The following is a 22,807-nucleotide window of genomic DNA, read 5'->3' as shown; positions in this document are numbered from 1 at the left end:
ACTGTGGTCCTCAAGTGGTTAAGTGAGAGGGATATGGAGGGTGCCATATTTATTTCCTTTTAAACAATGCAAATCGCCTTACTGGCCTGTTGATCATCTGCCGCTAATACTTTTAGCCATAGACCCTGAATAAGCACGCAGATCAGGTACTCTGACTGACTTCGGGCTAGATTAGCTGCATGCTTCATTCAGGTGTGTGTTTTTCTGACACTACTGATGCCAGAAAGCTCAGCATGTATGCCAGGCAGTTGGTGTAGTTTAAAAGGAAACAAATATGGCAGCCACTTTGCCCCCCTCAGTTCAGATGTGCTTTAAAGAGGATCTGTAACATCAAAAGATCCCCTGGGGGGTACTCACCTCGGGTGGGGGAAGCCTCCGGATCCTAATGAGGCTTTTACCCAATCCAATAAATATACACTGAATGTTTTTTTTTTTATCAAAGACATGTAGCAGAATAACTTTCGCGCTCAAATGTATAGGAAATTTTACTTTATTTGAAAAATGTCAGCACAGAAAGTAAAAAAAGTCATTTTTTTGACAAAATTCATGTCTTTTTTGCTGAATATAATAAAAACTAAAACTCGCAGCAGCAATCAAATAGCACCAAAAGAAAGCTGTATTAGTGAGAAGAAAAGGAGGTCAAATTCATTTAGGTGGTAGGTTGTATGACCGAGCAATAAACCGTGAAAGCTGCAGTGGTCTGAATGGAGAAAAAGGCTCTGGTCTTTAAGGGGTAGAAAGACTGTGGTCCTCAAGTGGTTAAGTGAGAGGGATATGGAGGGTGCCATATTTATTTCCTTTTAAACAATGCAAATCGCCTTGCTGGCCTGTTGATCATCTGCCGCTAATACTTTTAGCCATAGACCCTGAATAAGCACGCAGATCAGGTACTCTGACTGACTTCGGGCTAGATTAGCTGCATGCTTCATTCAGGTGTGTGTTTTTCTGACACTACTGATGCCAGAAAGCTCAGCATGTATGCCAGGCAGTTGGTGTAGTTTAAAAGGAAACAAATATGGCAGCCACTTTGCCCCCCTCAGTTCAGATGTGCTTTAAAGAGGATCTGTAACATCAAAAGATCCCCTGGGGGGTACTCACCTCGGGTGGGGGAAGCCTCCGGATCTTAATGAGGCTTCCCACGCCGTCCTCTGTCCCACGGGGGTCTCGCTGCAGCCCTCCGTACAAGATGACGTCATTATTTACCTTCCCGGCTCCTGCGCAGGCGCTCTGACGGCTGTCGGCTCCGAACTACACGGAAATACCCGATCGCCATCGGGTCTGCTCTACTGCGCAGGCGCAAGTTTCCGGCGCCTGCGCAGTAGAGCGGACCCGACTGAGATCGGGTATTTCCGTGTAGTTCGGAGCGGAAAGCAGCCACAGCGCCCCCGCTGGAGCCAGCAAAGGTAAATATTGATTTTACAGTCCGGTCTGTCGCCGGCTGTTCGGAGGGCTGCAGCGAGACCCCCGTGGGACAGAGGATGGCGTGGGAAGCCTCATTAGGATCTGGAGGCTTCCCCACCCGAGGTGAGTACCCCCCAGGGGATGTTTTTGAGGTGACAGAGTCTCATTAAGCACATCTGAACTGTACTTTAATGTAGTGGCTGGATGGTGTACTGGTTAAGGGCTCTGCCACTGACACAGGAGACCTGGGTTCGAATCTCGGCTCTGCCTGTTCAGTAAGCCAGTAATTCAGTAAGGAGTTCTTTGGGCAAGACTCCCTAACACTGCTACTGCCTACTGAGTGCGCTCTAGTGGCTGCCTCGCAAGCGCTTTGAGTCCGACAGGAGAAAAGCGCTATACAAAAAAAGGTATTATTATTATTAAGCAGAACATTCTAGGTGCACATCTGACGCATTCATTTTGAATATTTTTCATTCACTATGGAAGGCCACCAGTCAGTAAGGTAATTTAGCTCATAACCATTGCTGATTCTTTTACACAGTGGTCTATAAGTTATTAACTGGGCCCAAAATATCTATCTATCTATCTATCTATCTATCTATCTATTCATTCATTCAACCATCATTAGTACTTTCTAAAAATTGAACTGAGCACTGTGTTCTTAGTGGGAGACTGTCTAAGGAGTCGTCTTGTGGCTGTGCTTGGAAAAAAGGAATATCACATGTAACGAAGGAACCTATTTTTCCCACACACACACTCCCTTCCCCTCACCAAACACTCATGCTACACACTTACATTCTAAGTCCCTCAACCTGTGCTACGCTGTATAGATTCCTTTTTGCCCACCCACTTATCTTCCAGTCCCCAGTATGTGACTGCCAAACCCTTCCCCACTACCTACCCTGTACTGATTGCTTCATCAGTAAGCAGAGCTGGATAATCCACAAGGCAACCCTAGGCAGTTGTTTATTGCCTGTAGAGAGTCTAGGGGCCTAGTGGATGCTTGCCCCCACTAAATCTTATTAAAAAGCCAGGTGACCATCAGCAGTTTGCAGTTATCTTGCCTAGGGCCCCATTTTAGCTTAATCCTTTCCTGCTCAATATTAACGAGGACAGTTGTTTTTAGTGTGCTCTGTTTCTCTACTCTGTCTAAACAATATTTTGCCAGTGGTTGGACTGCTTTAGTGTATTCATCTGAAGTCTATTTATTTAAAAACATAGAATCTTGTCACACAAGGCATAGTCTGGAGAAGAACTTTGTGTACACATGAGCAGGCACATACATGTGCAGGTGGGTGCATGATACTGAGATATACACATTACAACATTTTGAATATTCTCTTTACTGCAGAGAGATATGCAGTGTGTTGAGTCAGAATAATAAAGTCTTTTTTTACTCCTTCATTTATGCAAATCTAAGGCTTCTATTTCTAGCAAATGCACTCTAATGATTTCATAATACTCAATGATATTAAAATGGCACAGATTATTATAATTTAAAATAATAATACGTTAAATGCTGATTAAACATCTTCACATTTATATATTAATATTATTAGAGAGAGCAATGCAGTGTAAAGGCAGATCTTTCATATATATAAAAAATGCCTTTAAAGCAGTAGCGGCTGGTGTTTGTGGGCAGACACTGCAGCCTTCACCTGATTCATATGCAGTCATAGCAGGCGCTGGAAAATGCTTAGTAAATGTAAGATCACTTAGCTGAGCCCACACATGCATGCAGGCACTTAGGCAAATATTGAGGCCAAAATATTTTTTGGTATTGCTGCTCTTTGCAGGCTTTGTGAATCACACCCCAGGAGACTGATTTAATTCTAAGGGAGAAAAAAAAATCTGCCGTGTACATTAAAACTAGCCTCTTACACCGCTTGATTCAATTTGTTTTTTGTTTTTCAGCTTTCAACGCACGCCTGAAAATATCCTTTTTCTAGCCATGTTAATGGGAGAGGCCTCTTACTTTAAGCACGCATTTTTGGCAACACACATCAATTTTCACATCTGGCTTGGCTTAACCACTTGATGACCCACCCTTTACCCCCCCTTAAGGACCAGCGCTGTTTTGAGTGATCTGTGCTGGGTGGGCTCTGCAGCCTCCAGCACAGATCAGGTTGCAGGCAGAGAGATCAGATCGCCCCCCTTTTTTCCCCCCTATGGGGATGATGTGCAGGGGGGGTCTGATCTCTCCTGCCTGCCTGGGTGTTGCGGGGGGGGCACCTCGAAGCCCCCCTCCGCGGCGAAATCCTCCCCCTCCCTCTCCTACCTGGCCCCCCCCCCCCGGCGATCGAGGCTGCACAGGACGCAATCCGTCCTGTGCAGCCAGTGACGGGACGTCCCCTGTCACATGGCGGTGATCCCCGGCCGCTGATTGGCCGGGGATCGCCGATCTGCCTTACGGCGCTGCTGCGCAGCAGCGCCGTACAATGTAAACAAAGCGGATTATTTCCGCTTGTGTTTTCATTTAGCCTGCGAGCCGCCATCGGCGGCCCGCAGGCTATTCACGGAGCCCCCCGCCGTGAATTGACAGGAAGCAGCCGCTCGCGCGAGCGGCTGCTTCCTAATTAATCAGCCTGCAGCTGGCGACGCAGTACTGCGTCGCTGGTCCTGCAGCTGCCACTTTGCCGACGCACGGTATAAGCGTGCGGTCGGCAAGTGGTTAAAGTGAACCTGAGACGAGAAGCATCTCAGGTCCCATACTTACCTGGAGCTTCCTTAAGCCCCGCTAGGGCTGCTCGTCCCTCGCAGTCTCCCTGGGTGACTCCAGTCACCCGCAATTGTTCCCGAAAAGCCTGGCCGAGTTGCGCTCCGTCGCGCATGCGTGGCCCAGCCAAGCATGCAATTTAAATTGACCCTAGACTACAATGGACATACAGTAGCAATAAAAAGTATGTGAACCCATTGGAATTATTTGGATTTCTGCACAATTTGGTCATAAAATGTGATCTGATCTTCATCTAAGTCCTGTGGATCCCGCAGCGCAGCACGATCCACATCCAAGCGGCATAGGAGCAGCCGCTGTAAATATCCGCGTTGCTGAGTCCTTTGATCCCCCTCTTTCTTCAAGCCGGTATCAGCGCGATCCCAGCTGACAGGCACATCTTTAGCCGCTATAGCGGCAGAGCCCTCAGAGGCTTCCGTACTGTCCAGTTTACTGGCGCCCTCTCATGACCTGCGACCCACGTGGTCATGAGAGGGCGCCAGTAAACACTGCAGTACGGAAGCCTCTGAGGACTCTGCCGCTATAGCGGCTGAAGATGTACCTGTCAGCTGGGATCGCGCTGATACCGGCTTGAAGAAAGAGGGGGATCAAAGGACTCAGCAACACTGATATTTACAGCGGCTGCTCCTATGCCGCTTGGATGTGGATCGCGCTGCGCTGCGACTGATGCCGGGCACTATTTAAGAAGAAGATTAGAGGAAATACATTGCGGGTAATTACAGCGGCTGCTTCAATGCCGCATGGAAATGATGTGGATCGCGCTGCGCTGCAGGACTGATGCCGGGCATTATTCAAGAGGAAGATTAAAGGGAAAACATTGCAGGTAATTACAGCGGCTGCTTCAATGCCGCATGGAAACACTGTTGATGACGCTACTGCCTCCCCTCTGCGCACATCGACAGAAGAATTTGCAGCCTGAACGCCCAGACCAGAGGGACCCAGCTACTGCCACCCATGCTGGTGAGATGACCTGAAATTCAATTGTAGTGATTGATTAGCGTAGTTGGGGAAGATGAGGGGTTGTTGTGTAGTGCAGTGTAGCTAGGGGAGTAGCAGGGGTTAGTTAGCTTGTCAGTGTACTTTAGATAGAGACATCTTGTTGGGGGAGGGGGGAGGAAACGTCAATAAGACACTCCTGGACCATGGACTCACCTAGGTTTCATATTTTTTTTCCCTAGTTTTTGCCCTTCAAACCTAGGTGCGTCTTATAGTCCGGAGCGTCTTATAGTCCGAAAAATACGGTAATTGGAGTGAGGTGTCAGCCAGCTGGAGTCCAATCAATGAGATGAGATCGGAGGTGTTAGTTACAGTTGCCATGCACTATAAAAAACACATCAGTTTTGGGTTTGCTTTTCCCAAGAAGCATTGCTTGATGTGAATGATGCCTCACACAAAAGAGCTCTCAGAAGACCTACGATTAAGAATTGTTGACTTGCATAAAGCTGGAGAGGGTTATAAAAGTATCTCAAAAAGCCTTATTTGGAAAAGTCCACAGTAAGACAAATTGTCTATAAATGGAGAAAGTTCAGCACTGCTGCTACTCTCCCTAGGAGTGGTTGTCCTGTAAAGATGACTGCAAGAGCACAGCACAGAATGCTCAATGAGGTGAAGAAGAATCCTAGAGTGTCAGCTAAAGACTTACAAAAGTCTCTGGCATATGCTAACATCCCTGTTAGCGCATCTATGATAAGTAAAACACTTAGCAAGAATGGAGTTCATGAGAGGATACCAAAAAACATTGCCGCACGTTTAAACTTTGCAAAAGAGCACCTATATGTTCCACAGCAGTACTGGCAACATATTCAGTGGACAGATGAAAGCAAAGTTGAGTTGTTTGGAAGAAATATACAAAACTATGTGCGGAAAAAACGAGGCACAGCACACCAACTTCAAAACCTCATCCCAACTGTGAAGTGTGGTGAAGGCATCATGGTTTGGGGCTGCTTTGCTGCGTCAGGGCCTGGACGGATTGCTATCATCGAAGGAAAAATGAGTTCCCAAGTTTATGAAGACATTTTGCTGGAGAACTTAAGGCCATCTGTTCACCAGCTGAAGCTCAGCATAAGATGGGTGTTGAAACAGGACAATGACTCAAAGCATAGAAGTAAATCAACAACAGAATGGCTTTAAAAGAAGGAAAGAAACCTTCTGGAGTGACAGAGTCAGAGTCCTGACCTCAACCTGATTGAGATGCAATGGCATGACCTCAAGAAAGCAATTTACACCAGAAATCCCAAGAATATTGCTGAAATGAAACAGTTCTGTAAAGAAGAATGGTCAAAAATTACTTCTGACCATTGTGCACATCTGATCTGCAACTACAGGAAACGTTTGGTTTAAGTTGTTGCTGCCAAAGGAGGTTCAACCAGTTATTAAATCCAAGGGCTCACATACCTTTTCCACCTGCGCTGTGAATGTTTACATGGTGTGTTCAATAAAAACATGGAAACATTTAATTATTTGTGTGGTATTAGTTTAGGCAGACTGTGATTGTCTATTGTTGGGACTTAGATGAAGATCAGATCACATTTTATGACCAATTTGTGCAGAAATCCATATAATTCCAATGGGGTCACATACTTTTTATTGCTATTGTATGACTATACACCCAGGGAGGCGGGGAGGGGCAGGCAGTCCAAACTGGGCTTAAGGAAGCCACAGCTAAGTAATGTACCAGAGACGCTTCTAGTTTTAGGGATTATGTAGGTAGTGTGTGTGGGTGGGGGTGTTAGTTTTAGCCACTAGATAGGTAGAGTGTGCGGGTGAGGGGTTAGTATTAGGCAGGTAGTGTGTGTGTGTGGGGGGGGCTAGTTTTAGGTATTAGGTAGGTACTGTGTGCGGGTGGGGGAGTAGTTTTAAAAATTAGGCAGTTAGTGTGTGCAGGTGGGGGGGGGGGGACATTTTTGGCATTGTGGGGGAGGTTAGGGTTAGGCGGCGGGGGAGGGTTTTGTGTGAGAGTAGGGGTAGGTTTGGCCATAGTAAAATATTGGGATTTAATATCAATATTTTACGCTTTTATGGTAAAATATCAGTATTTAACCCTCCTGGCGGTCTAATTAATTTCGCCAGGAGGGAGCGCAGCAGTTTTTTTTTTTTTTTTAAATCATGTAGCGAGCCCAGGGCTCGCTACATGATAGCCCCTGTTCAGCGGCATCCCCCCACCTGCTTCGGCGATCTCCGATCAGGAAATCCCGTTCAAAGAACGGGCGACGGGGCGGGATGACATCACCGACGTCGTGACGTCATTGGGAGTCCCGATCCACCCCTCAGCGCTGCCTGGCACTGGTTGGCCAGGCAGCGCACGGGGTCTGGGGGGGGCGGCGCGGCGCGACGGATAGCGGCGATCGAGCGCATGGTGGCGGCGATCGGTGTGCTGACGCAGCTAGCAAAGTGCTAGCTGCATGCAGCAAAAAAAAAAAGTAAGCAAATCGGCCCAGCAGGGCCTGAGAAAACCTCCTGCGCGGCTTACCCCGAACTACGTTTGGGGTTACCGCCAGGAAGGTTAATAATGATATCGTCCCTAACTACGCACCCAAATTTCCAGGTGCTCTTTATTGGTGTACTGCTAAAAGTTTTATACATACCTGGGGCTTCCTCCAGCCCCCTCCGTGCAGATCACTCCCACGCTGGTGGGAGTAATTGAGTCCTTTGTGTCTCAGGTACACTTTATGCAATGCTGATGCATATAGGATTTTTTACTAGTCAGGTTTGTTAGGGATGCTGGGGATTTATTGTATTATGCCCAACTGAATAAAGTGTTGATTTACAGTTGGCACCCTATATTATGAGCTCTTTTAAAGGGACAGTTAGTGACACAACTATGCACTCTGTAAAGTGCTGCAGTGGATTTTTTACTGTAATGTAAATGCATAATTAAAATAACTTAGTGCAGTCTTAGATTTCATATGTTTTAGACCTGCACTGACCTCTGTAACCATCAGTAATGATTGCAGTATATTTTTAATGAAAAATGTTTAATGAATATTAATGCTCATGAGTCATACTAAGTTAACAATACTATATTCTGATTCTAATGGCTCTCTGCTTACAGATACCATATACTGTAGCTTAGGGGGTCTTTGTCTGTAATTCCTGCTTATGTATGCTGAAAAAAAGCATACAAAAAATGAGCATAACCATCAGGTGCATTTTGGGAATGAAAGCTTAGCAGCAGCATGTTGGGGCACACAGAGCTGGGGAGGGCATCTTGTCCTCATCATTATGAGAGCTTTCCAAGGCAGGGAAACGATTTCCCCCTAGAATCCCAAGCCCCCCCCCCCATGACCACACCTTGCAAGGTATCGTTCAACCATAATAACAATATAGGTTGCTATTGCTCAGGAGGATAAGTCCCGCTCCTCTGTGCTACACCTTCCTTGTCAATACTAATGTCAGCCTGGGTGTGAGGATTATAGTAATGGTAGGGGAAGGGATACTTTTTCTTTCCAACTTCTTTAATAATGTTAACAAAAAATATATTAAAAACAGGTAAAAAATAAAGGCTAAACTCACTTGCCTTACTAACCAGCCAGAATCAGTGGTATGACGATAGGTCCCCTCGACCTGAGGGGCCCACTAAGAGCCATTCTTCAACCACTGTATTATATCTTCACTAGGGACCTTAGCTTGTTTAATAATGGGCTAGGGCCGTCACCGCCGCCACCTATCAGCACGCACGCGCACCCCCGCCGCACGTGCGGGCCCGCCCCCGCTGCCCGACCCCCTGCCTGTCCGGCTCCCATCCAACGGCTGTCCCTGCGGCACATGCACAGTAGCACGCAGGGACACACACAGGGACACGGACACAGAGACATTAGGGTTTCATTATAGAGGATTAGTACATTGTAGAGGATTATGTTGGTCATGACATATAGTATGTATGTGTTTTGAACATCATTTTTTAATAACAAGCTGTTTCCCTCCCCTTCTTACCCCTCTCTGGCATTGTGGCTGTCCTTGGTAGATTTTGTTGCTCTATATATCAAAAGTTATGCATAGAATGCTTGAGAGGGGTCAACGTGAAATGTGCACTTATCTACATAGCTATGCCATTGGCCAGAATATATGTCTAAAATGGTGCAAAAGGAACCATTTTGAGATGCCTGAGCAGTTGAAGAAATGTTTCCTTCATTTCCCTTAATTTTTTACATTAAAGTATGATTCCCACATTGGAAATCAGTAGTTAAATCAAAAGAAACGCATTCTGGTCTATTAACAAGCCTGTTGAGTTTCTATAATAATATTTTTTTTTATTTTGGCATGTCTAAACTTTTCAGGCATCACTACTTTTTTGCATCATCAACAGGTCGTATTCAAATGTTAGGCTGTTGCTATCTCCTAACGCTAGTGATAATGGAAATTGTTCTTGAGAGTTTGGAAAGGAGGCAGAAACAACCATAAAAGAGTGGAACAGAACAAGAAATACGGGGTACTTATTAGACTCTGTGGTGAAAGCAATTTTGAAAGTCTGCGCATCTACAATTCACATAAAGAATACTTCCCAGTAGGGATAAGCTGGCAGTTTAACAAAATGAATTTTACTACAAAGTTGGTGCTGTTTTTTCAAAGCAGATTTGGCTGGTTTCTCTTGAATTTCACATTGGCAAAATAGTGCACGCGGTAGGGGTCCACAATGCTGCCCTATTAACTGGGCCAGAAGCCGAAACTTGCCATTTTGACTTGTACTCATTAAATTATAAAATAGGAGCTGTTGCTGTTAATAACAAAAACTGTCACTAAGCTGAAGTTTGGAATGACAGCCTAATTAAACAATAAGACAAACAGCTACGGCTGGCCAACAAGCCATTGATGTTAGAGCAGGTTTAGAGCTGAAATACACATTACTGCAGATAATTTGCCACTAATTTTCTTTAGAGTGTACCTGAAGTGGGTTGAGAATGATTAATATAAGGATGTCACCTTGTACATCGCAGTCTACTCACACACAGCTTTACCCTGTTTCCTTTCCTTATTATTGTGGCATATTCCAGTGAGCCAAACATGGCAGTACAGTCATATGGACTGTAACCCAAATTCCATTCATTACCTCTTGCAAGTATGCCCACTCTGTGATGGCAATCTATGCCGATCATCCTCTTAGCAGTTCTTATAAATGGAAAGTGGCAGTAAGAAAATTCCACTAAGCTCCAACCAAGGCTCATTTCAATTAATGTCGTCCTGACACAATCCAACAGCATCACCCTACCACAACATTAGTCTAAATATAGGCAGGGATGGTAGCAGTACATAAGCTGAATCCCCAAGCTTGAAGAAGACAGACACTAGGGAGAATATATCTTCAAACAACACGAAGAAGATAGCAATCACCATGGAGATGACAATACAAGTAAGATGAAAATATTATTCAGTCAACATTTGAAGAAGACATATAGCAATTTAGAAGTGGTGGATCAAGGCAGTGGTATGGCAGAAGACGCTCAAAGACGTATCCCAACATAAAGCAGAAATCAAATACAACATCTTTCTGGATTATTTTGCCCACTTGCCTTTGTGGAAAATGGGGGCTGGTATAGATAACCTGTATGGGGCTCCACCATACTAACCATACCAGCCCACATGGTACATGATATAGGTGCTCTGTAAGAGAAGGGTGAGAAAGCCTCCCCCTCTCCTATATCCTTATCCATATAATTTACCATATCATATCAACTAACCAATAAAAATCCTCCTCAGGTAGAATTCTGATTGGCTAAAACTCAAAACCAATGGGGAGCCCTAGAGAGAGAGACTCAAAGATGCTTTTGCTGGGGCTCCCCTAACCGTGTAGCCGGAAAGCCAGCAAAAAGAGCTAGATGCTGCAGTTTCTCCTGGTGGGCATTGGATGATCTACGGCCAGTCCCAGCGGTCCCGACCCTCCCCATAAAGAAGACCGGAACTCTGCAGGAGGCTGCGGCGATCGCTGGATAGAGGCTTAGTATGTATATAGTGGCTGGATCGGGGTGATCGGGGGATGGGGGGCACCTATACTAGCTAGCCTTTACAATAGGAGCAACAGGTGCGCACCACTATAAAGACAATAATTATGGCTATGTACAGTGTGCTAGGGAAGAGATATGGATAGAAGTCAAAAAAGCTATTTCCCTGTAAAGAGCACCACTGTCATATCATAATTCCTTGATCAAAAGAACAAAGAACCAATTCAATACAATTATATTCAAAAAGTAACAAAAGTTTATTGATAGCCAAAAAAGTGTCATTCGACTTTAAAAAGAATTAAAATTTAACAAGGACTGGGCAGCCCATGTCATTCAACCACAGAGAATAATCCAAATACAGCAAGGACAGAACCTCTCCAGTAGGGGCTGCAATAGCCCTTGCAGGAGTATGACCCTAGTCATAAAGTAAACATACAACATACAATTAATATAGTGTACACAAAAGTGCCAGATTAAGGCATCAGCCATCAATTATTAAATAACTAGTGACTTAAACGGGCTAAGTCCATCACCGTAGCCAGCGTGCATGCGCGCGCACCCGCCGCGTGCACCCGTCGAACACGCGCACACCTGTCCGCCCGGCCGGCCCACCCCTGCCTGTCCTGCACCGTTCAAAGGGTGTCCCTGCGGCACATGCGCAGTAGCGCAAACGCAGGGACACACACACGTGGACACACACGGACGCAGAGACAAAGGGGTTTTATTATGTAGGATAAATAGTAATAAAGTGTAACAATATTAATATAATAGGAATTACAAGTGAATGAGCCCCAATGCAATGGCAGTGCAAATACTAGGATATGATACTACCTGCTGTATGACCATATAAACCCATAGGTGGAAATGAGGATTGGAGAGGAATCCATGCAATAATAGTTCCTAATTCCTTAACCCATTCGCTTTCCGTCGTTTTCACTTGAGAAATGTTCACCTCCTATTCATTAGCCTATAACTTTATCACTACTTATCACAATGAACTGATCTATATCTTGTCTTTTCCGCCACCAATTAGGCTTTCTTTAGGGGGGAAAATTTTGCTAAGAGCCACTTTACTGTAAATGCATTTTAACAGGAAGTATAAGAAAAAAAAGAAGACTGGCATTATAGTTTTAAAATAATACATGCCTCCATAATTAAAACTCACGTATTGTATTTGCCCATATGTCCCGGTTATTACCGTTAAAATTATGTCCCTATCACAATGTATGGCGACAATATTTTATTTGGAAATAAAGGTGCATTTTTTCCGTTTTGCATCTATCACTATTTACAAGTTTAAAATAAAAAAAATATAAAAATATTTCATCTTTACATTGATATTTAAAAAGTTTAGACCCTTAGGTAAATATTTACATGTTTTTTTTTTATTGTAATGGTTTTTTTTTTTTTTTATATATTAAACATTTTATTTGGGTATTTTTGGGAGGGTGGGATGTAAAGTATAGTTTTATAATGTAATTGTGTGTTGTTTTTAATTAATTTTAGTTGTAGTTTTACTTTTTGGCCACAAGATGGCGGCCATGAGTTTGTTTACATGACGTCACTCTAAGCGTAACACACGCTTAGAGTGACGCATCGGGGAGGGAACGGCCAGAAAAAGCACAGCTTCCGAGAGAAGCTGTTGCTTTTTCAGCGGGGGAGAGGAATCAGTGATTGGGCACAATAGCCCGATACATTGATTCCGTGGCTACCGAATCCGCGGCCGGGAGTGCGCGTGCACGCGCGCGATCAGCCGCGGGAGCGCGCGGTAGCGCGCATGGTTCCTGGACGTAGTTTCTACGTCCAGGAACCAAAATAGGTTAATAGTTCCTAATTCCAGCAGGTTGTATCATATCCTAGTATTTGCACTGCCATTGCATTGGGGCTCATTTACTTGTATTCCTATTATATGAATATTGTTGCACTTTATTACTATTTATTATTTAATAATTGATGGCTGATGCCTTCATCTGGCACTTTTGTGTACACTATATTAATTGTATGTTGTATGTTTGCTGTATGACCCAGATCATACTCCTGCAAGGGCTATTGCAGCCCCTACTGGAGAGGTTCTGTCCTTGCTGTATTTGGATTATTCTCTGTGGTTGAATGACATGGAAGAACACAGGTGGAAGAACACAGTGGCTGAGCACCACAGCAGCACCCCTAGCCATGGCTACACCCAATGCTGTGAGCACCTGCAGCCATTGTGGTAGGTACGCCACTGGTCCACAGTAGTACAAACACAAAGACTCAATGCATACCAGCCATAAAAATGCAGCATGCTCAGAATGCAGTACCTATACCTAAAAACAATTAAAAGACAGAGATTTTGGCTTACAAAAACATTAATGATTTTGTAATTCCGTATAGTTGCATACTTCTCAGAAGCATGCATCCAATACCAGCCCTGTAAAATGTGTAACAATGCAAACCAGCATTCTATGTATCAAACACTACGAGAGACAACTTAACAGAGTCAAATAGTTCATCATAACCAGTCTTTGAATTTCCCTACCTTCTTATCTCTTTATATAATACTAGTGACCTTAGCCCGTTTAAAAACGGGCTAGGTCTGTCTCCGCGCGCCTGCCGCGTGCATCTGGCCGTCGCACACGTCTGCTATGCGCGTGCACCCGCCGCACACCCGGCCGCCCGCTCACACGCTCGCCTGGCTCCCTGGCCCTGTCCCTGTCCTCCTGCCTGTGTGAGGCTGGGTCCGTGCTGCGCCATGCGCAGTAGCAAAAAGCACGGACCCAGCTACACAGAGACAACTGTCTCTGCTGTATGCAGGGAAGTTGCCTATTATTATATAGGATCCCTGTGTCTCTGCATCCGATATGTCCCTGTGTCTGTGCTTTTTTGCACTGCGCATGTGCAGGGAGGGACGCAGAGACACTGAGGAGAGCTGAGGGTGGGTGGGGCCAGAAGGGGCGGGAGTGTATGCGCGCGGCGGACAGGCGTGCGTGTATGCGTGCGGCGGAGTGGTGACAGACCTAGCCCGTTTTTAAACGGGCTAAGGTCACTAGTACTTTATAAAGCTTGTGCTCGGATTTAAATCTAGTATCCTCTCCCCAAGCCCTATTAAGATTGCTGTCTTACATGGTAAGCTTTAACATAGCTCCACAAATGTGCTTACTGAACTGCAGCTGCTCAGTCCAATTTTCAAAATGGTGTGCAAGTGAGTAGAGAGGTGGCTGGCATCTTTGTATAGATCTATTCTGGAGAGTATTATTGAGAAGAATAAAGGTAATACTGAGAATCCCCCATGAGAAGATGGACTAATCCAAAATATGTAAAATCAGTATTTTCTGTATTTTACTACTTGTTGTAAATGACAGCATCATAGAAAAAGGGTAATTTACAGCGCATTTTACTCTGGGAGAGCTGTACACTTTATATGTATGTATTTTAACCACTTGACGACCACAGTGTTAACACCCCCCCCCCCCCCCCCCCCCCCAACGACCAGCCTGTTTAGCTCAGCTGGGCTGTGCAGTTTCTGTAGCTTCCTGCACAGCCCAGCTATGGAGCTCAGCGATCGGACTGACCTCTTTTTTTCTGTCCCTAAGGGGACATGCCGCCGGAGGGGTCCGATCGCTGTGGCAGCAGTGTTTTGGGGTTTTTTTTCAGCCTGAATAGGCTGTTTCACCCTCCCTCCCTCCTCTTCCCTCCTCCCCTCAGTGCACTCCATTTGGACAGGATGGGGATCGGTCCTGTTCTGCCTCTCATAGGCATCAGCCTATGAAAGGACTGCGATCCCGGCCAATCAGAGGCCGGGGATTGCCGATCTTGTACAGTGCTGCCGGAGACCGCAGCGCTGTACATTTGTAAACAAAGGGGATTTCTTTCCCCTTTCGTTTACAAACAGCCTGCTAGCCACGATCGGCGGCTAGCAGGCTAATCACGGAGATCCGCTAAGTGCAGCTCCAGGACTTGATGCCATTTAGCATTAGGGGGTCCTGGGGCTGCCGCCGCGGTCACGCCCATTGGCGTGAGGCGGTCTTGAAGTAGTTAAAAGTTAACATTTTTTGTGATAGTGGTCCTTTTAGATGAAAAATAAAACATGTATCTGACAGCTTTGTGACCTGAACATATTTATTACTTGTCTACACCAAATTTGGTTCATGGTGATACTCATCTTCCTCACTGCTGCCTGGGCTCCCCTTGACTACAAATAGGCCCTTCATACCACCTGCGGTGCAATGTGTCGTCATATACCATACATAATGCATCTAGGTGCACTTTCAAGTGGTGCAGATGGGCAGCTCATTCACTTATTTTGAATGGAGTCACATCATTACAGAATCTGCCATGGTTAGCAGCAGTGCTAAGCGGAGTGCAAATTCATGCTCAGCACTGCTCCCAGTTTGAACAGTCCCATCTTGGGCATTCTATCTATATATACTTTAAAAAAAAATAGGTGTTATTGGTTGTGAAGGTGATTTCTTGGCTTTACTACTTAGTAAAATATCCAACCTGTAACAAGCATGAAGCAAGTGGTGTCTCGGTGGAATCAAAACACCTGATCTGTGTGTCCATTCGCATAATGGATTCAGAAGGTAAGCAGAGGCAACCAGTTGTATAGGCAGTTGCACAGTACCCTTTCATTCTCCACTAAATTCAGGCTTCTTTGAAAGGAAGGGTAAAAATTGTATCTTTCAACCCCAGGGATGAATACATGCAAGTGTGTGCTGAGAATGTGCAGCCACTTCACATACATTCACATCCCCGTGGCCTTCTGTTTTAATGAATGTCTGCGAGATGTCTTGGCTGCATCCTTAAGACTGATTGACCAGCAAGTGAGCTTGCAACCTTATCAGGCAAATCAGGCCCCAAATGACTACTCTATTTATACATGATGCAGCTTCAGATTCCTGTGGCTCTATAAAGTTGATTGCACTGCTCTTATAAGGGTTAGTAATGAAGCACAGTAAATACATGGTTATAGCACCATCATGTGGTTACGTGTAAGAACGATTATATTTTCTTTATGGTTTAAATAAAAATTACATGCACCATACGTTTTAATCCTCCTTGAAGTGTACCAGAGACCATACAAAATAAAAGGTTTATACATACCTGGGGCTTCCTCCTGTCGGAGAGATCCGTGCCCATGGGGGCTGGAGGATGCCCCAGGTATGTATGAAACTTTTATTTTGTACAGTCTCTGGTTTCCTTTAACCTATTGATCAATAAATAGTCTCAGTTGCAAATAGTACAACAGTACATCAAAAACACTCAAAATCACAACTGTCACCACAGAAAAATGATTTGGTCAGTTAAAAAAAAAGTTTGACTATATCAGGTAGTATTGGATGAAGGAAGAAGACCCAGAGTCTGGTAAATACTTCTCTGAGGAGTTGTAGAGAAGAGGCAAATCATGAGGACATCCACACAGGAAGGTGGAGGCCAATACATTTTGTGATCATATCTACATGGCAAATTTACATACCAGGATGTTACATTACTGCATCTTAGGGCCCGTTCACACTGCACGCGTTTCCAGCCGCGTTTTGGAAACGCGTGCAGGTGGCCAAAACGCACGACATCAGACATTGCATAGAGTGCAATGTCTGATGTTCACACTGCATGCGTTCCGGACCTGTGCGGTCCGGGAACGCATGCTGCACGCAGATTTTGCAAAAACGCGTGGCTGTCCCATTCACTTTTCAGTGATGGGATCAGCCACGCAACGCACACAAACGCGGATGGCCATGCGTTCGTACGCGTTGCGGTCCGCACGCGTTCCGCACGCATGGCCATCCGCATTTCTGATCTGAACGGGCCCTAAAGGTCCTAAAAAACTTCAAAGATAGATTGTTACAGTTATTATGCCCTTAAGGGCCTAGGGCTTTGCTGTGGATAATAAGATAAGAGGGAACTCTCCTAAGTGTAGAGATATGTTTGAGACTACACAAAAGAGGATAGAAGTGTCCCAATTATGCATATTTGTCGTGCCTGATAAACTGTTTTGCCTATATAATATTAAAACAAGACACCACAGTGCATACATGACAAACGGTGTGGCATGTGATAAAAATGTGGACCTGGCACTTAAAGTGTCCCAATCAAGGATGAGCACCTGTCCTTAAGGGCCTGTTCATACTATGCGCATTCCTAGCCGTTTTCAGGGAACGTGTCCGGGTACCAAAAACGCATAGAAACGGCTCCTAATGCTTTTGAATGGGCTAGTTCACATGTATGCGTATAAGACGCATAGAAACGGACGCAATGAAAGTCTATGGACGCATATCAAATACGCGTACTATTGCGTTTTTAGCGTATGTTTCCCTCTGCGGTTCCCATAATTCTTTTTTTTTCCCTGGGTCACGTGTGTGTGCAAAACGCAGTAGAAACCGCATTAGAACGCAAGAAAAACGCATGCATTTTTGAACTTGCGTTTCTTTGATTCTATACGCATTCTTCATATGCTGACACTGTCGGTGTAAGAAGTAGTGTCCACACCTGTGGTCATCCTTGAATAGGCTACTTTCAAACTAATTTGACTTCCATGTTGAACTGACTTTGTGTAAGGATGGCCACAATAGTTTGGGCTCTCCTAAGGGCAATTTGTGGAACCTTTATCAACAATTTCTTTCAGAGTAGTTTCTTATATACCAATTATGTCAAATCACTTTTTGAGCACATCTGTCATTGGTGAAAAATCAAAAGTAAAGGAGAGATAGGCCCAGTGCACACCAAAACCGCTAGCAGATCCTCAAAATGCTAGAGGTTTTTGAAGCAGATTTTCAGAGCGATTCTAGGCATGTTTAGAGACGTTTTCTAAACATGCCTAACGTTTTCTGGAGTGTTTTTGTGTAGCAGATTTCATATATTGTTAGAGTAAAGCTGTTACTGTACAGCTACTGTAACAAAAACGCCTGGAAAACCGCTCTGATCGAGCGTTTTTTCAGAGCGGTTTACGCTTTTCCTATACTTTACATTGAGGCAGAAACGCTTCTGCAAACTGCAAAAGTGCTGCAGGAGCCACGTTTGCGGTTTGCTAAAAACCTCAAACCGCTGGTGTGCACCAGCCCATTGAGATACATTAGCCAAGCGTTTTCACAGACGGAAGCGGTTTGCGAAACGCTTCAAAAACCGCTCGGTGTGCACCAGGCCATACTTCTTGAGTTAAGGGGTTTTGTGAGTCTTATAGACCAGATCGGCATGGACATCGCATCTTGCTCTCTAAATAGGTGAATCTAATTCTTTGGCCTGATAACACATTGCAAACACACAGCATTGGTTTCAAGTTCTCAACCTGTCTGTCAAAATCATTTAAATTAGTATTTTTTCCTATGGAATTGGCCATCCTCAAACCTCTATTTCCAGATCTAAAAAAATTATCTTGTGTGTAATATATCTATTTATATTCAGTTCACATTTCCCACCCCTAAAGAAACTAGGTCAGTACTATTAGATAAGAGTGCACCACCCTAGTGAGTCTGGTACGTCCATATGTGCCACGCTTTATTATTATTATTATTAGTAGTAGTAGTAGTAGTAGTAGTATTTATATAGTGTTGACTTATTCCACAGTACTTTACAGAGTACATATAGTCTTGTCAGAGGGTCTCACAATCTAATCCGTACTATAGTCAAATATCCATTGTAGTCTATGGCCAATGTTTAGGGGGAAGCCAATTCATTTATCTGTATGTTTTTGGACAACGCTTTTTACATCTCTTCAAGGACTATCGGTGGTGATTTGTAGCCCTCGGATATAGTATCTGAGATGTGTTGCTACAGCCAGGACAATTACTCGCAGGCAAGTTTGCCAGATATTTGAGGCATGGACTTTAAGCAGTATTGCTGTGGCAGAAATCTTACATGCTGATTTATCAATGGAAAGTGAATTCTACAAAGTTATGGCATATCATATTGTGGCAAGTTAAGGATTGATACGAATAATCTGTGACTTGATGTGCTCTGCAATGTTTCATACAGCTCATCAGTCAAGATAAGCTGGTTACACAGTTGGGAAGACTACACCTTCCTCGTTTAGGGCTGGTTCACACAGACGTTTTTTGAGATATCTCCATTTAACACTAATGACTGGGTCTGGTCTGAAACATACAAAAGGATTGTGAGCCTAGTATTTATTTGCACCTTTTCAATTTTTATATGTATACTATTTAAGAAATATTAAATAAAGGTTTTGATCATTTTAAATGGATTGAGATTAATATGCCACCTTTATAGAAGGGGTGGGGACTTTTTAGACTGGAGTTTTTGGAATTAGCACTGTGATTACTCAGCAATACATACCGGTAACTGAAGCCCACTGGAAATGATTATGATGGATGGTGAGTAAAGGTTGAGATCATTTAGAAAATATAAAATTAGGTGGTAGGGTGTGGGAGACTAGATTTGGTTAAAGGGACTCCGAGCAGTGCAGAAACTATGGAAAGATGCATATCATTTTAAAGCTCTCTTTCTCCTCTTTCCAATGATATATAAACCACCACCCTACGTCTTTTAGTTTTCGCTATTTTCGCGATTGAAATTGCCGCGGCCGCGATTTCGATCGCGAAAATAGAGAAAACTAAAAGGCGTAGGGCAACGATTTAGGTGTCGTCAGAAAGAGGAGAAAGAGAGCTTTAAAATGATATCCATCAAGCCATAGTTATATTGTATTACCAGTGGCGTAGCTAAGGAGCTGTGGGCCCCGAGGCAAGTTTTACAATGGGGCCCCCCAAGCACTCTATACATAACAATTTATACGGCACACCAAAATCTGCCAATGGCAACTACAGTGTCAGAGGTGCAAGAAGGGGATGGGGAACAGTTTGTTAATGATTATTGATTACCACTATTCAAAGTATCTACAGAAGTCATTATTATGAGCATAGGACCAATAGAGAGCTAATTCCGTAGTTAAGGGAGGGCCCTTCGGGGCCCCTCTGGCCCAAGGGCCCCGATGCGGTCGCTACCTCTGCACCCCCTATTGCTACGCCCCTGTGTATTACACAGGCCGACACTTTCCCCAGTGTCAGCAGCTCTATTCTGCTGAATGCAGCTGCTGACTTTGACAAAAAGTCGCCCTGTGTAATACAATATAACTATGGAAAGATGGATATCATTTTAAAGCTCTCTCTCTCCTCTTTCTGACGACACCTAAATCGTTGCCCTACGCCTTTTAGTTTTCTCTATTTTCGCGATCGAAATCGCGGCCGCTGCAAATTCAATCGCGAAAATAGCGAAAACTAAAAGGCGTAGGGTGGCGGTTTATATATCATTGGAAAGAGGAGAAAGAGAGCTTTAAAATGATGTGCATCTTTCCATAGTTTCTGCACTGCTCGGAGTCCCTTTAATAGGGTTCGCAGATTACATTTAGGCTTCAGGAAAGGGTTTGCATTACTAGGGTGGGTTATGTGTAGGCATATTCTACTTTCCGGTATCTCCATAACCCATTTTTCCAGGCACCTTTTTATCGTGCACATGTCCTCAGATCCATTCAGGGGAACAAAATAAATAACGTCTCATAAATGCATAACTGATTGTTCATTCAGTCATTAAAAGTAATGTGTACTGGCACAAATGCATATAAGTTTAATGTACAACTGCATAATAGCCAGGGATTAGTTTATATGACTTTCACTTATTACAGTGACATACACATTGCATAGGGAAGCCAGCTTTATGGCTCAGTGTAACTACATCCTTCCCCTAAACCAGGTAAGGATAACAGTTTTCATTAAAATGGGACTCTGTAAAGTAGAATCTTCCGAAGTAGTGAGGAAACCTTGCCACTGACAGCTGGTACCAGAACAAGTGTATCTGACATTATCCCCAGCTCTGCTTCCAATGATGGCTGTAACATTCTACATTTATAAATTTGTCTTCTGTTTTGGCTGCCAAATGTCACAATAACCTGAAGAGAGCAGGTATTTCTTCACAGTGGTTTTGCAAGTTCTCTATCATTCACATAAGGACTTTCCCATTCTTCAAATAGTGTAACTGGTACACAAGTCCTTTTTTATATTCAAAAAGTCAAGGATGCCCAATAAAGTTCACTTCTGCTATTCACAGTCCAGCTATTGTATTTGGTGCATGTGCTGTGGGAGCAGCTCTTCTTCCCGATACGCTTGTGTCTTGCTGGCAGATCTCTCCATAGCCATGCTTTTCTTTCTTTCCATTATGAAATTGATCTGATAGATCTGCACAACAGCCAGGCATACCACTAGAATCTAGGAAGAAATATTGCATTTTTACTGGCAACACCAAATTTACACCAATTTACTAATGTACTTCTGCTAAATATAGAACTGGATGTTTGGTATTCAGATAAGTAACTGAGTTGCCCGAAACATGCATATATACACAGTAGAGGCCAAAAGTTGGGTCTAATTTGTGTTTTTTTATCCTACCCCCTTTTTGGTGCAATAAAAAGAACATGGACGCATGGCTTAGGTTTGCAGATTTGCATCTAAACAAACTACAAGACTTCTGGAACAACGCCCTTTGAACAGATGAGACCAAGTGCATTTGTTTGAAGAAAATGTACATTGCCCCATTTGGCGTAATGTTATTAGCACAAACACCTCTTAATAACTGAAGCATGGTGGTGGAGGCGTAATGGCTTTGGCTTGTTTTGCAGCCACAGAACCATGGCACCTTGCTTTCATAGTTAATTAAAACATCTGGGGAATTTATAATTATGATTTTCTAAAAAAAATATAATATAATTATAAGTAATCTTTTTTATGGCAAAAGTACATAAAAGCTGTGGAGTTATTGCAGAGTGCAAAACAAAACTTAATGTCACTAATCCATTTGGCACACGCCTCCTTCAGTTCTCATGGTGTCCTCTGGTCTTATTTATTCCTAGCTTTAACTGACATCTCCTTTCGTCCTCTCCAAATCTTCACCAATAAATCCAATGAATTCAAATCAGACCCATCCAGCTACCATATTTAGGGATGGTGCTGTAGCCTTGCTGAATCCCAGCCCTCAAATTAAAGGGATACTGTAGGGGGGTCGGGGGAAAATGAGCTGAACTTACCCGGGGCTTCTAATGGTCCCCCGCAGACATCCTGTGTTGGCGCAGCCACTCCCCGATGCTCCGGCCCCGCCTCCGGTTCACTTCTGGAATTTCTGACTTTAAAGTGAGAAAACCACTCCGCCTGCGTTGCCATGTCCTCGCTCCCGCTGATGTCATCAAGAGTGCACAGGGCAGGCCCAGTATGGTCTGTGCCTGCGCAGTACACTCCTAGTGACATCAGGGGAAGCGAGGACACGGCAACGCAGGTGCAGTGGTTTTCTGACTTTAAAGTCAGAAATTCCAGAAGTGAACCGGAGGCGGGGCCGGAGCATCGGTGAGTGGCTGCGCCAACACAGGATGTCTGCGGGGGACCATTAGAAGCCCCGGGTAAGTTCAGCTCATTTTCCCCCGACCCCCCTACAGTATCCCTTTAAACCTCATGCTGAAAGCAATGTTATATGACGGATTGCAGAATCCAAATAAACCCATATAACTGAAGAGTTGCCATACATGTTAAGAACTGGTACTCAAATGAACCACATGGATTTTCTGAAAACCTTAGCCATGTCTCTGGCCCAAAATGGCACTTTTTAACTCAATTAATAATGATGCAGTTTTGTGTCATGAGAAAACAATGACAATCTTATATCCCTTGCAAAAATGTGTCTATAATATTCATTGAACTTTTATTATGTTTATTTTTCTTGTAATATACAATATATAGGTTTTTTTAGAAAACAAATGAGCATC

General features: G+C 44.1%; 1 protein-coding gene and 1 long non-coding RNA gene across 2 annotated transcripts in view; one reads left to right on the top strand and one right to left on the bottom strand.

The window, feature by feature from the left end:
- LOC137514551 (uncharacterized) overlaps window positions 1-22,807 on the top strand; it is a 135,348-nt gene that overhangs the window by 39,128 nt on the left and 73,413 nt on the right. The window lies entirely within an intron of this gene.
- LOC137514509 (tetraspanin-33-like) overlaps window positions 20,654-22,807 on the bottom strand; it is a 57,224-nt gene continuing 55,070 nt past the window's right edge. Inside the window, exon 8 of the mRNA XM_068234212.1 lies at window positions 20,654-21,263. Coding sequence (XP_068090313.1) covers window positions 21,111-21,263 — 153 coding nt within the window. The 3' untranslated portion in view covers window positions 20,654-21,110. The remainder of the gene's footprint in view (window positions 21,264-22,807) is intronic.

The sequence above is a fragment of the Hyperolius riggenbachi genome, chromosome 1, assembly GCF_040937935.1.
Source record: "Hyperolius riggenbachi isolate aHypRig1 chromosome 1, aHypRig1.pri, whole genome shotgun sequence".
Lineage (NCBI taxonomy): Eukaryota > Metazoa > Chordata > Amphibia > Anura > Hyperoliidae > Hyperolius > Hyperolius riggenbachi.
Note: the sequence above shows the minus strand (reverse complement) of the source record. Positions and strands in the feature narration are given on the sequence as shown.